Source organism: Engystomops pustulosus, chromosome 10 (genome assembly GCF_040894005.1).
Source record: "Engystomops pustulosus chromosome 10, aEngPut4.maternal, whole genome shotgun sequence".
Taxonomy (NCBI): Eukaryota; Metazoa; Chordata; class Amphibia; order Anura; family Leptodactylidae; genus Engystomops; species Engystomops pustulosus.
Genome location: NC_092420.1, coordinates 76,062,798 through 76,076,391, shown reverse-complemented (window position 1 = coordinate 76,076,391; position 13,594 = coordinate 76,062,798). Strand labels below are relative to the sequence as shown.

Here is a 13,594-nt window from a genome sequence, read left to right as displayed (position 1 = left end):
GGTACATATGTTCATGAATATTTATGCTTAGGGAATGATTTATTTAATTTTGAGAATATATCCATGTGTGAATGTTGTGAATAATTCTGCTAATCCTTCCCTTACAGAACAACATCCTTGTGGTTAAAGATGATGCCAATCATCCGATGTCCCATGTGAGCTCCACTAAGAGCAGGTAATGCCCATTCCGTTCCCAAGTGTAATTTGTCCAGACTTTTAGCTATTTGGATTAACCACATTGGTGGCATAAGAGTGGGGACCTATATCATAGATATATCAAATAATTTATATCATATAAAAAGATAAGACTAAGAACAATATAGAAGTTGACCACATTTGTTGTCCATTTTTGTCTTCTTCAGGTTGGCCTTGCAGCATGGAGATGGACACGTGGTGGATTACTTGATGCAACCGGTCATTGACTACGTACTGAAAAGTCAGCTTTATATCAATACATCGGGGTGACCGTAATTGTTCGTTGTTCCTCGCCTAGGTGTCGCCTCGTGCTCGCCTTCATCATCACAATACAATGTATTATTACTCACTACTCACCACTGTCTCCTCACGGATCATGATACCTCTTACCCCACGCATTACTGTCCTCCTCACCTCTATGCCTTACTCATTCACTTCTAATATCTTATGACTCCAAAGCCCAAGGTGAGGGGATACTCCCTGTACTTCTGGAAGTGTTTGGGGCAGTGTTTTTCCGATGTGTAGAGCCATTCTGTGTATATTACGGGGAGGGTGGGGTACAATATCGCCCATTTCAGTGCCCTGCACATTATGCCGTACTGGGTGTGTACATATTTACTCCTCTGTTGGTCAGGATCTGGGGGTGGGAGTTTATGATTCATTTAGGACTTTGAATGTTTATTTTCTCTTTTACTGGTAGTAACTGGGGATACGATCGATATCCGTGTCCTCTTCCTATCACTAGAGGACTGTGGGTACCAAGAGAAGGGGGTTGTTGCTGCCTTCCCTCCATAGGCATTCTGCATGCAACTAGCATGTTCTTCCTGTGCTTCTATCTCCATGGTGTTATCATAACCTTTACTAACCTCCTGTCCAAGAGGAAAGGTGTGGGATGAACAGGGAGAACCTGGGATAAATGCCCAGATGGAGCGACTAAAAATGGACAATATATTTTTGACTTTGAGCATAAGGTGCTATTTTGGAAGCACACCTATATGTAGCCTCAGTATTTACTCCAGCCATGTCGAAATGGTATTGTAGACCCTATGTATAGCCCCCTCTTTTTGCAACTGTATGACTGCCTTAGTACTCATGACCTAAAAGATCAAGTAGCAGTTTTCAGTCATTCACCCATAAATCTGTACATCCCCCCTCTTGTATAGACCCTTTACAGGTATCATGAGCTGCTACCATTTCAATTGGACTTGCGGACATTGAGACGCTTTCATTGGTTCTTAAAGTCTTGTCACATACAAATTTAGTCATGACTTTAGCAGATTGTAGAACGATACAAAATATAATATAAACCTACATCTGAAAGGGCTATTGTAGAGCATGAGGATTGTAGAGTGTAGATACTGTTAACAAATTAACAAAGAAAACACGCGTTTTAGACCCATAATTATAAGGTTGCTATGTTAACACCACTGACCCCTTAGTGCGCCCATAATCTATGGTTTAGGGATCTTCTTATCCGGACATATCTTTTCATATTAGACAGCATGCATAGCTTCATAGTCACACTGCCTTGTATACATCAGCGCCCATACATTCTCATCAGATGTTGGTTTGGCTTGATTTATGGCATGTAATGGATACTTTTCCTACAAAATGCAAATGTACCGTAACGTTGCTCCATAAAACCAGGGTGACCCGGTGTACTACCATCCCTTATTGGCCTCTTTATAGGACTCTATTACAACAGGTCTTCTTGCAGTCCTGTTAATAGGGACCATTGAATTTAGGATGACAAAAGGGATCAACACAAACAAATTCTGTAAATTGCAAAAAAAAACAACAAATCAACAAAAGTGGGGGTTAGTGTCATGTTCAGAGGGTTTGACTGCAGTTCTTTGACTAGTGTATGGTTCTGTTCATATTAATGTCGCTGTTTTACCAATAAAGATTTTGCTTTGCTAGAATGTGTCTCGAGTCGTGACCTTGACCAAAGATGGAGAAACGCTCAAAATGTAATCAAATGTTTATTAATAAATAAATAGGGACAGTATAAAGCAGATTTGTGGTGGTCTCTCTGAAAGAGACAACGTTCATAGTTTCAGGTAGTTCTTTAGATGAGTCCTCTCGCAACCAGGACCAATACAGAAATTTAAAAAAAACATCAATACTGCAGCATATTGCACCCAGTATGGGTGAGGTGGAGTGACCATGTGGCTCTTGGTGCCTCTTTGATGACCCATCACATTTCGCTCAAGGTCTTTCAATAGCAGCGGTACTATAGCACCCTGGCGGCAGAGTCTTGCGTATATCACGCAAGTTTTGGATGTCAAGGACAGTTTGTTTGATTTCTTTCTCTAAAATGAGAATTTCCTGTTTTTGATTTTTAGCCGCCAACTCCAGCACCTCTAATGCGGGCCTGAGCTCCCCTGTGACCTTTGTGCGAGCAATCCGCATACTAGTCTCCAGCGCTCTTAGCCCTTCTTCACTTCCTTCTACAGGCTGGTCTGCAAAATGAAAGGAAATAGACAATTTAGAGGTGCAGATTTCAATGACAAGTATTGGATTACCTATTTTGGTGAAGAATAAGGCCCAGATTCTGCATATGTTGGAACATATTATTTGAAAGAGCATGATGGGAACCAAACGCTGATGGTGAATGGAAGCAATTTTGTTTGCCATCAATTCCCATAGAGTTTTGTTTAGAGCTTTTGCCTCATCAGAGTAGTGAACTAAGCCTTCTGTACATATCATACTTTATGAGTCTTATGCAAGTCTTTTCCAAAGCATTTTGGCATTGATTTATCCATTTAAGGCCCCTTTCACACTACCGTATATACTACCATATACTAGCTGTATGAATGGCAGCTAGTATATGGCCTCCATTGAAGTGCATTGTGCACAGCACAGTATGGTGAGCACACACGTGCCGTGACATCTCCCGAAAAAAGATAGAATGTGCTCTATCGGTGTTGCTTCGTGTGAAAAAAGCCTAAATGTGTTGCAATAAAATATAGCAAGTATCAATTTTCTCTAAAGCTTAAGCCATGACCAAGCCGATTTTTGGCCATGAAAACCAGATATTCAGAGGGTTTTTCCAACAAGTAAGTTAGGCCTTATCCTAACTTCCTGATCGTTGGTGTCTAAGTGATGAGACCCCCACAAATCAGGAGAATGAGGGGTCTAATGGGGTGCCGGTACCTCCTCCGGACCCTTCGTTCTTCCTCGAAATTAATGGACCAGGCGGTTGCTGAGTGAGGTACCTGGGACCATATCGGACCCCTCTTTCTTGTGATCTGTGGGGGTCTCATCACTGACACCCTCGCCAATCAGCAAGCTAGGCCCTATCCCACCACTTCCTTTTTTGGAAAACCCATTTAACATCTATTTTTCATGGCCAATTTGCATCCCTTCGGCATCTGTGTGTATGTAAGTTGCATGTCTGGCCTCCTTTTATTCCTTTTATGTCATGAGCGTCCCCAAGCAGCCCACAGTTTTTCCCAAACGGGGCTTGAATGCCGTCATGGTGCTGACTGTCTATTTCACTGACCCACTGAAATACATAGTCAGGTCAGTAAAAATGTTTCCAACTAGCACGTGTTCTACTTTTTAACCAAAGGGACATACAACGGGTGTGCAGTCTAATTCTTTCTAATTGTTTGCAACTGTGAAGCATATAGGACTGCCAAATAAAGGCTTTAGGCTTGCAGATACATGATCTATACATGACAGGACTACACCCAAACTGCGAAAGAGAAATCAGCCACAAAGGATAAACCTATACACTGCAGGCAGGATTTACCCAATTTCTTCACTGAAATCTAATTTGTGGTGTCAAAGGCCTAGAGAGGCTCAGCGGGTGTTGAATTACTAATAGCCCGATAGTAATCTGATCACCGCAGGGATAGCTAACACCTTGAGATGATAAATCATCAGCGTCTCTTACCCAGTAGACTCAGTACATGATCAAGGGCGTTCAGCGTTTCTGTTACCGCACCAAAGGTGGCGCTAGCCCCGGCCTCGGCTTCCAGTGCACTGGCAGCAATCTGGAGGATGACAAAGAAGATACATCACCAGAGACATTGTAAGTCTTTGATAATTATTATTTCTTCACAAAATCTAATCATTCAGTAGCGATGAAACATTTTATGGCTTGTGTCTTATAATACATCTTGGTTTCACCAAAGGGAATGGAGCTGAGATGCAATACCACACACAACCTGTGGAAAGGTGTGGCAGTGTTTTCTGTCTTTACACCAAGGATTGTCTACTGTGGTCAGTACATACCATGACAAAAAGCAGGAACTACATAAGCAAATGTACAGTAGAAAATACCTACCCCTTGAGCTGCGGCACTGTCTTGTTCTGCCACCCGAGTCTTTCCATCCAAGTCTTCAGCTGTTCCAGTCACCATTTTTCGCAACTGTGCAAATTCTCGTTCCAACGTCAAGGCCAGTTCTGCTGTACTGTTTGCATCAAGGCTCATTTGCTTCATGTCCTGAGAAGTCAAGTAAAGCACAGTATGTATTATGCAACTCATGCATCTCCTTCACATTTTAAATCTAAACTAGGGTTGGGTTCATCCAGCTACATCATATGCCTCCCATATCTTTTACAAATGGAGGTCGCAATAGGTCAAAGATCCAAGAAAGTTCAAATCTTCGAGGGAAAGAACATTTGCCCCAGGTGATAAGTAGCATTCATGGACTTTACTCATCCCTGCAAGTTCACTAGAAAGTGTGACTTACAAGCAACTGGATAAGGACTCCACCTTAGCCCTTGAGATGTGATTCTTTTTTCCCCAAAACACCAGCATCTAGTCTATCTAGTATTGAAATGAACTTTTGAAAGCCCATAATTGTTCATCCTAGTGTAGAAAAAGTATTCCACACAAAAAGTTGAGGAGATGGTTCTCCTAATGACTTTCTAAGGCACTATAACCAAAAAGCCCTGTAAGAATTTGGGATTGTTGACTTTCCTGCTTTTCATGATTATCCCGTCTTCCCCCTGACGTTTCCAACCACTGAAGAGCTAAAATCCAAGTTCCAAAGTTCTGATGGTTTCAGAATAAAAGTAGAATCTTTTTTTTAACCTCTATGTATATACTTCTAATGTCTTAAAGGCAACCTGTCATCATTATTATCTCCTCTCTGCTCTGCTAGCTATTCCTCCCTTTACCTCCCTCCTCTAGACATAAGATGACAGAGAATTCCTTGGAGTATGGCACAGATAACGGTTGCATGAGGAAGGAAGAGTTAGTGGAGAGGAGATAATGATGATGATGACACAGGACCTGGACGCCCAATGAATCAATGCAGTTTGCCGACAGGAAAGTGGAAGCAGTAATGTTAATTATAAGAGCAGATTGGGAATTAGGATTAAAAAGTCTGTGGGAAACTGTCATTGAGTTGACTTCAAGACATCTCCGGGATTTAATAGAAGTGTGTTGTGAGTGAGAAATAGAATAAGACAGAGCTATAGACATCAGGCATATTAATATTGCCCTCTATGGTTTCAGCTTTACCTCTTCTATTGCAGTTGTAATACTTAGTGCCTCCCTGGCATTTCCACTTGCTGTGCCAACATCCCTCTCTGCCCCCTTCAGCGCAGCGCCCGCATCCTCTGTGGTGCCCGCAGCTGCTTGAGTTTGCCGCATTATCTCTGGGAGACGCCTCAGTGCATCTTCAGCTTCTGTACGTCGGTCCCCTACCGTGTCTCCAAACCCTAAAGAAGTAAAAATACAGTAAATTAGACCATGTTTTATAGTCTATGATGTGTCATAATTAAACATGCCAGCAGCATAATTAAACGTGCTAGTAGCATGTCTTAAGTTAGTCCCTGTCTAACATTATAGTGTCTCGTTGAAGTTATATCATATCATTGACTTTATTTATATCATATCTATTCTATATTTGATTCTCAATTGTCTCATAGCGGATTAGGAAGCCTGAGGCTGCCATATGCTACACAAAATAGAATTCTGCTCCTGTCTTCTAACTGACACAAAGCAGCAGAATGGGGGACATTACACAACAATACTGAACAGTACTTGGGATGAAATGAAAACAAATATATATACTCTTTGCCACAGGAAAATATTTGTGCCTGTTTCTTTATTCCTCTCACTCTGTCATTCTCCCCTCATCTCTCTCTAAAGAGTTCTATGGGGGGCATGTAATATGATTTCTCTTTCTATAAAACCAAGGGGAATTCAGCAGAGTGAATGTCAGTTCAGTGGTGAGAGAGAAGAGACTGGAGAATTTCATGAGAAAAGTTTTCACCAGAGATGTCAGGAGTGGTGACAGATCCCTCTTTATATAGAAATTGTAACTTAAAAGACTTAAAATGGCACAATGTAAACATTCTTTGAAAAAAAAGACTCTGTTCTTGGGGTGCACGCTCTTATACAGCAATACGTCTGTCTGTACTCACCCTTAAGGCTGCTCAGCATCCCTTCTATAGCGTAGTAAGTGGTATTCCCTGTCTGCATCGCATTCTCTGCTTTATTCTTTGCAGCATTCGCACGTGATAGCAACTGATCTGCCAACTGCAAGAAATACAAGAAAAATCAGATTACAATTGCCTAAATTGAAGGAAAATATTCCCAGGATACTAGAGATGTCAATAAGAATTGGAAATATTACATTCGCTATTGCTCAGGCCACATGGTTTCAGGCTTGCCATCATAATAATATTTGAGAGCTGAGCTAAGTATAGAAGGCGCCTTTATGGTACGGCTTATATAGGTTTATAGTGTACAGTGTATGCAGAAGTGAAATGCTGTCAGAGGCAAACTATAAACCGGCACACCTCTACTTCCTATCCAATATTTGCATATCATGTTATTATTTTAGTATGTGTGTTCTCCAAGCATGCTGACAGGTTAAATCCGGATTTACCCCTGATACTTGTTACCACCATCCTGCAGTTGCTGGTGCCTGAGGTGAGAGGCTCAACTTGCCTCATGACTGGCACACCCTTGGGTTATTCAGCATTGGACACCTGTTCAGTATCCATACAGGCAGAGTTGGCTCTAGGTTTCAGTAGGCCACTGGGCAACAGAGCCTCAGTCGGGCCCCTTTGCAGTGAAATTATGTGGCCCCCCAGCAACTCTGAGCCCGGGCATTGCCTGGGTATGCACAGTGCTGGTGACGGCCCTGCCCATATCCTTACTTCTTGTAATACATGAAGAGCACTAGTACAGGCACACCTACAATTTGAGATGAGTAAATCATTTCAGATTCCATTCACTGAAGCTTCTACAAATTTTTTGCATCTTTCAGGTCAGAATCAAAGTTCCATTAAAGGGGTTGTCCCATTTCAGAAAGTGAATGTTATTGTTTGAATAATGAAAAGTTATACAATTTTCCAATATACTTTATGTATCAATTCCTCACTGTTTTCTGGATCTCTGCTTGCTGTCCTTCTATAGGAAGCTTCATTGTTTATTTCAAGTGGAGAGAAATCTGACCCTGGTCACACAGGTGCACAGCTCGTTATAACACACAGCTCTCATTATTCTCTGTGACACCTGTGTGACCATGGTCCGATTTCTCTCCACTGGAAATAAACAATGAAGATTTATATACAATGAGAGCAAACAGAGATCCAGAAAACAGTGAGGAATTGATACATAAAGTATATAAGAAAATTCTATAATTTTTGATAATCTAAACATTATTTATAAATAACATTAATTTAGCCGAAATGGGAACACCCCTTTAATTGTCCTGGAAATTCTTGTATTACCAACTTTAGTCCTCTAAAACACAGGTTGTTGTAAAAATGGCTTCTCTTGTTTCATAAACTTTCTATGAACTTTTTAGTTTACTGTTTTCACTACCTTTTACCTTTTTAATCGGACCATACCAGAAACCATCAAAAGTCCATTGATTTTAATGAATCCGTTAGACTTCTATTTTCATCATCTATACAAGATTCTTCTGAAGTGGATCATAAAATATTATTCAGATTCGATTCTGTGCCAGAAAATTACCTTATTCATAATAAACCTACGAATATATTGGATCATCTCTACCTACAGTAAGAAGAAGCTTTAGGGTGCAGTGAACCCCCTATGGATGTATAAGTGAAGACTGGTGGCAGTGATGATTTATGTTTATTTTCCTTACCAATTGATTCTTTTGTCCCTCCTGAAGCTGTTGCTCTACATCCTGTTCCCGGATTGTAAATTTGCTTTGTAGATTTTTGATCTGCGACATCTCTTCTTCCACGGAGGTTCTCAGGGACAAGGATTCTTCTCTCAGACGCTCCATCTCCCCCTGATCATGGAGAAGATGTATCACTGTGAGTCTTTATAACAAGCAGATGCTTCCCAGTCATCATCACCAGGTACTGAGGAATACCCCCACATCTGACAGGTAGGTATGTCCGGCATTTCACCCGTCATTTGTCATTGGGAGAAATCTGGCTTATGAATAGCAGGTAAGAATTATTACCTTATATATAGAAGCTGAGGAATTTACAAAAGGGGCAAAACATCACTCTCTGAGATTCATGTCATCGTGTTTTCAAAACTTCTATATACTAATGAATTTCTTTAATTTACATCACAGTGTAATCACTCACATCAGTTCCTGTCCTAAATCAATATGAACTCCTTAACCCGCCTCCATTGCACTGAAAAAGCATAGATGAAAAAAGTTTTCCAACCCAATCTGGCAAAATGACACTGGGACGGAAGCCCAATGAACTCTATAGTTAAATGTATCTTTTCCCGGAAAAACATTCCGTACGTGTGTTTTGTTGGATTATGTGAATTCCTGGATTATAGGAAGCCAGGGTTTATAGTATAAAGCACCAAAGCTGTCCTAATCATCATGGTACTTATATGACCAAGATAAAGGAACTTTAAACCACCTGCTGTCACCGGGGTGTCCCCATACTAATGGACCATTTCTTCTAAAATCAATTTTTAAACATATGCTAATGAGCTTGAAGAGCTTCTATTGGAGGACGCATTTCCCCCTTCCACTGTGTGATAAAACTTCCTCTGCTGCTGTGCGATTACATCAGGCAGAGGGAGAGGGGAAGTGGCTGAGACCGTGTAACTGCCTGTGAAGCCATAGCACAGGGGCATCTGGTAAACCTCCCGGGAGCCCTTCAGGCTCATTAGCATAATTGTAACAGTTGATTTTAGAAATATAAAAAGATTACAAAAGTCACGGTGTCTGGATCTATGAGTAAGTGCCCCTTAATCATGATGGATTTTGATGCTAAATTTCCTTTATTCAGGTTTAGTGTTTATGCCTAGCTAAGCCATGGAGCACTGTATATATATAAATGTATATACACAAATAATATACTGTATATAATATCATGATTGCTATGACCATTATAACTGTATAGTTCTCCACTCCATACTTCAATATGTGCAGAGAACATCAGGTTCAGGAGGTTTTTTCCAGTTTCCATAGATACATTAGCCTATGTTTCATCTTGATTTTTTTGTATTTTTGTATGTTACGCTACCTGATAACATTTATCTAAATTTCATATGTAACTTTGCATCACAATATTTGTTTTTTGACCTTTTTACATTTTTAGGTATTGATGTCAGGAAAATCTCCTAGACATGTTCAATTGAATGCAACATTGCCAAAGGCCAAAACTATTGTTATCAGGAGAATCATAGGAAATTGGAACAAGTAATTATACAGTATGTTGTGGTCTGGCTGACATCATTACCTGAAATCCCAAATGATCCGTAAGAGAAGCCTGCGCCAACGCCCGGGCTGTTTGCATGCTCTCATGGTAGGACCTCTCTGCGGCTGCTGCGGATCGGATAGCCTCGCTCTCTAGTTCTGCAGTCTGTGTACGGACATCGCCCAATCTGCACACATAATACATATAGTTTGTATGTGTTTCATAGTGAAATAATATATTTCCCCTGTGGTGGTGCTGCAGAAGAACTAAACAATTGATTGGTCCCCCACCACAAAGAGATGGCCTCCAGGGATCCGGACACTTTTTGAAGAGCTTGTCATCAAAGAAAGCACTCAACAAAAATGGATTGAATTAAAAAGAAATTTATCATCGAAATCCAGCATAATAAACCAGGGGCACTCATTTATCCAAGCACCGGAACTGTGGTAATTCTTCTTATATTTGTTATCCATGGCCTCCTTCCTTCTAAAATCAAATTATGCTAATAAACCAGAAGGGCTCTGGGGAAAGGGGGTTACCAGAGACCCTCCTTGCTGCAGCTTCACAGGCTTTTACAGTGGGCTACAGCAGCCCCCCCCCAAGAGAGCAGGAGGAAGGGTGAGACAGTGTAACAGCCTGTGAAGCTACAACACAGAAGGGTTCTGGTAATGCCTCATTAGCATAATTTTAAAAGAAGATTTTAGAAGGAAGGAGGCCATGGATAATAAATATAAGTAGATTACCATAGTCACGGTGCCTGGATCTATGAGTAAGTGTCCCTGGTTTATCATGATGGATTGTGATGGGAGATTTCCTTTGTCAATCAGTTATTGATTTGAACCATTCTTATACAAGAAGCAAAATAGAAAGCATCACTGGCTTAGGCTGCCTGGACACAAATGTGTGGATCTGTGGTCCGTTTTGCTCTCCATGTATCATTAGTGTGTAGTCTGTTGCTGAGCCGTATGTCCGCAAAAACGTTCTAGTGTCATCCTCATTTGTGGATCCGCATAAAAAAATGAAGCTGTAGCCATGACGTCACTTGCCCGTCCCGAACCCTTGAAGGGTCACGTGATTGTGTTACCTGGCGAGTGATCTGCAATTAAGGAGCGAATGAAGATGACACCTGTGTGACATCTGGCGTTGTCCGTATTTTTCACCTTCTCATAGACTTCTATGGGAAGGAGAAATAGGAATTGCTCCATATTTTCTACAGATCCGTAAAAAAAGCTTGAATGGGCATAGCACACGGATGCAAACAACACTTGTGTTTATGAGGCCGTACATGTAATATTATTAGGACCCCCTCTGCGTTATATCCATCCAGTGGCGTAACTAGAAGCTGATGGGCCCAGTGCAAAGTCTGTGCCAGGCCCCTGACTATAATGTATGGTTTATAGTAATAGTCTTCTCATATGGGATAGTGACACCATAAGGGCCCCCTAAACCTCTTGGACCCGGGTGCGATCGCAACCTCTGCACCCCCCTCTAGTTACGCCCCTGTATCCATCTGTACCTTGTTCTTAGTCTGTCTGCGGCCCCGAGGTCCACATCTCCATTACGCAGGATTTGCATTGCTCTCTGGGTATCTGCAAGGGCATCAGCTGCATCCTGACTTATCATCTGAGCCTCTTGGGAAAGTCTGTATGACAAGGAGATGAATTATTCAAGGAAAGTTACATCAAAGAATTACATTTTTCTTAACGTGCTGATAGTAGGGTGGACGGTGCGTTTAATATTATTATTGGGTGAAATGGATACAATCCATTGTGACATCATTCTACAAATGTACAATCCTGGTGACATCACATGAAGGACCAAGGCAAATAATTATATTGAATATCATGTCAAATCCTACAATCCACTGAGACGCATGGATCTCATCAGCTTGAATTTCTTTGCTGATGGGCTATGACTTGCGGTCAGTGCAGACCAATGGGATAAAATAGTTGTCATAGAAACATTGATTACATAATTACATATTTGCAATCCTTTCACCCTCCATGGCAACAGCAAAACACTGTTGATTTATTGCTGCTCCCTAGTGACAAAACCTGACGCAACAAAATATTGCCATTAAATGCTTTCAAAAGCAATTGATGTATGTTATGCTATCCCCCTACTCCTTCCTCCTGCTGCAGAGGAAGTTTCAGCATACAGTGGGAAGGGGAAATGCTCCTGCACAGTGTAACAGCCTGTGAATCTACAGCACAGATGGCTCTGGAAATGAATCCCCAGCGCCCTTCATACTAATTATCATAATTTTCAATGCTGATTATAGAAGGAGGGAGTCCATGGATAACAGATATAAGAAGATTACCACAGTCACAGTGACTGGATCTATGAGTAAGTGCCCCTGGATTATCATGCTGGATTTGGAATACATTTCCTTTTAGTTTTCAGATTTTTTGATATATTCAATAAACTTTTTTTTTTTTTAATAAAAAGCTTTGCTTCTATGGAAAAATAACACTGTACTGTGGTACCACTTAATATACAGTAGTGTCGATTGGTTCTGTACTACATGGCTATAGACACTGGGGCACATTTACTTACCTGTCCCTGCGCGATCCCTGAGGTGCGATCCCAGATGAGAAACCACAGCTGCTGCGATTCACTTACAGCGTGCATGAAATCCTGCGTGTGTGGCTTCCCCGATCAGGTCCGTCGGAGTTCACCATCTTCTTCCCGGTGCATGTAAGTGCATTATATGCGACACAATTTGAATGTTCAATACCACGGTTTGTCCGGATCTGTCAGATCGTCCGACGGCCCGCCCACCCGATTTGTGTCGCGTGAAAACCGACAAAATCCGATCGCGTGCAACAAAAACCCCTGTTAAATGCGGCACAAAACGGAAATCGACGGGAAACCCGGCGGAAATGCGGTCCGCGGACCCTTAGTAAATGTGCCCCACTGTATAGGCTCCATGAACACAACTCTACCATGTGCAGACACTCTACTCTATGTACAGTATATTTGGGTGTAGTGTTATACTTTGGTTATGGACATGATACAATGATGGGATATCATGGTTTTCATTGCGTGGGGGAGCCTAAGAGAGTTGATGAATTATTACCTGTTTGCTATATTCTGGGCCTCCTGACTAATTTGTGAAAAAGAATTGGAATTCCAGGATGAATCTACAGAAGAAAATGCCTGTAACAGGAAAAATGACAAAAATGTTAAAGGATAAAAAAAAACATTGCTGCTACCTCTTTACTGCCATATTAGTCACATTTTAGTGAATAAAGCTAAAATATCCTCAGGATAAGCAGGAGACTCAGAGATTGGATCCTTGCTAAACATATATATATATATATATATATATATATATATATATATATATAATATTATTTTATCAGAAAAGAATACAACTTTAATTCAATAAAGTACAATATCACTATAGATGTAGATGTGGCCGAGGGACATGTCTGTAGTCACTAACTGGTTTAAGTCACCAGATAATATGTCAGTGATGGATGGAACCGTATGAGGCCGCAGTATATATAATAATGCTCAGCAGACTCGTATATTACAAGCAGGGAAAGGGAAAATCAGATAATCACCAGTTTGTTAAGTTCAGCTTTGCCGCTGTTCAGTTGTTGCATTGCAATTGTGATCTTCCCCTTTAAGTCCTGTAATTGGTTTTGGTACTGGCTGGACTGGGATTGTGCTCCTTGTAGCTTTGTCTGCACCCGCTCGAGGTCATTCTGGGTCTCTGTCTGTAACTCCTGGAGCCCGGACATCTGTCTCTGCAGGGATTGCTCCTCACCTG

At 41.2% G+C, this 13,594-nt stretch overlaps 2 protein-coding genes across 2 annotated transcripts in view; one reads left to right on the top strand and one right to left on the bottom strand.

Annotated features, from left to right (window-relative positions):
- NMNAT2 (nicotinamide nucleotide adenylyltransferase 2) overlaps window positions 1-1,993 on the top strand; it is a 44,159-nt gene extending 42,166 nt beyond the window's left edge. Inside the window, exons 10-11 of the mRNA XM_072128691.1 lie at window positions 108-175; window positions 363-1,993. Coding sequence (XP_071984792.1) covers window positions 108-175; window positions 363-465 — 171 coding nt within the window. The 3' untranslated portion in view covers window positions 466-1,993. The remainder of the gene's footprint in view (window positions 1-107; window positions 176-362) is intronic.
- Window positions 1,808-13,594, bottom strand: part of LAMC2 (laminin subunit gamma 2) — a 29,493-nt gene continuing 17,706 nt past the window's right edge. The window contains exons 14-23 of the mRNA XM_072128690.1: window positions 13,386-13,591; window positions 12,896-12,975; window positions 11,333-11,458; window positions 9,859-10,003; window positions 8,283-8,432; window positions 6,583-6,697; window positions 5,675-5,874; window positions 4,490-4,648; window positions 4,097-4,196; window positions 1,808-2,657 (exon numbers count right to left, since the gene is read on the bottom strand). Of these exons, the coding sequence (XP_071984791.1) occupies window positions 2,404-2,657; window positions 4,097-4,196; window positions 4,490-4,648; window positions 5,675-5,874; window positions 6,583-6,697; window positions 8,283-8,432; window positions 9,859-10,003; window positions 11,333-11,458; window positions 12,896-12,975; window positions 13,386-13,591 (1,535 nt within the window). The 3' untranslated portion in view covers window positions 1,808-2,403. The remainder of the gene's footprint in view (window positions 2,658-4,096; window positions 4,197-4,489; window positions 4,649-5,674; window positions 5,875-6,582; window positions 6,698-8,282; window positions 8,433-9,858; window positions 10,004-11,332; window positions 11,459-12,895; window positions 12,976-13,385; window positions 13,592-13,594) is intronic.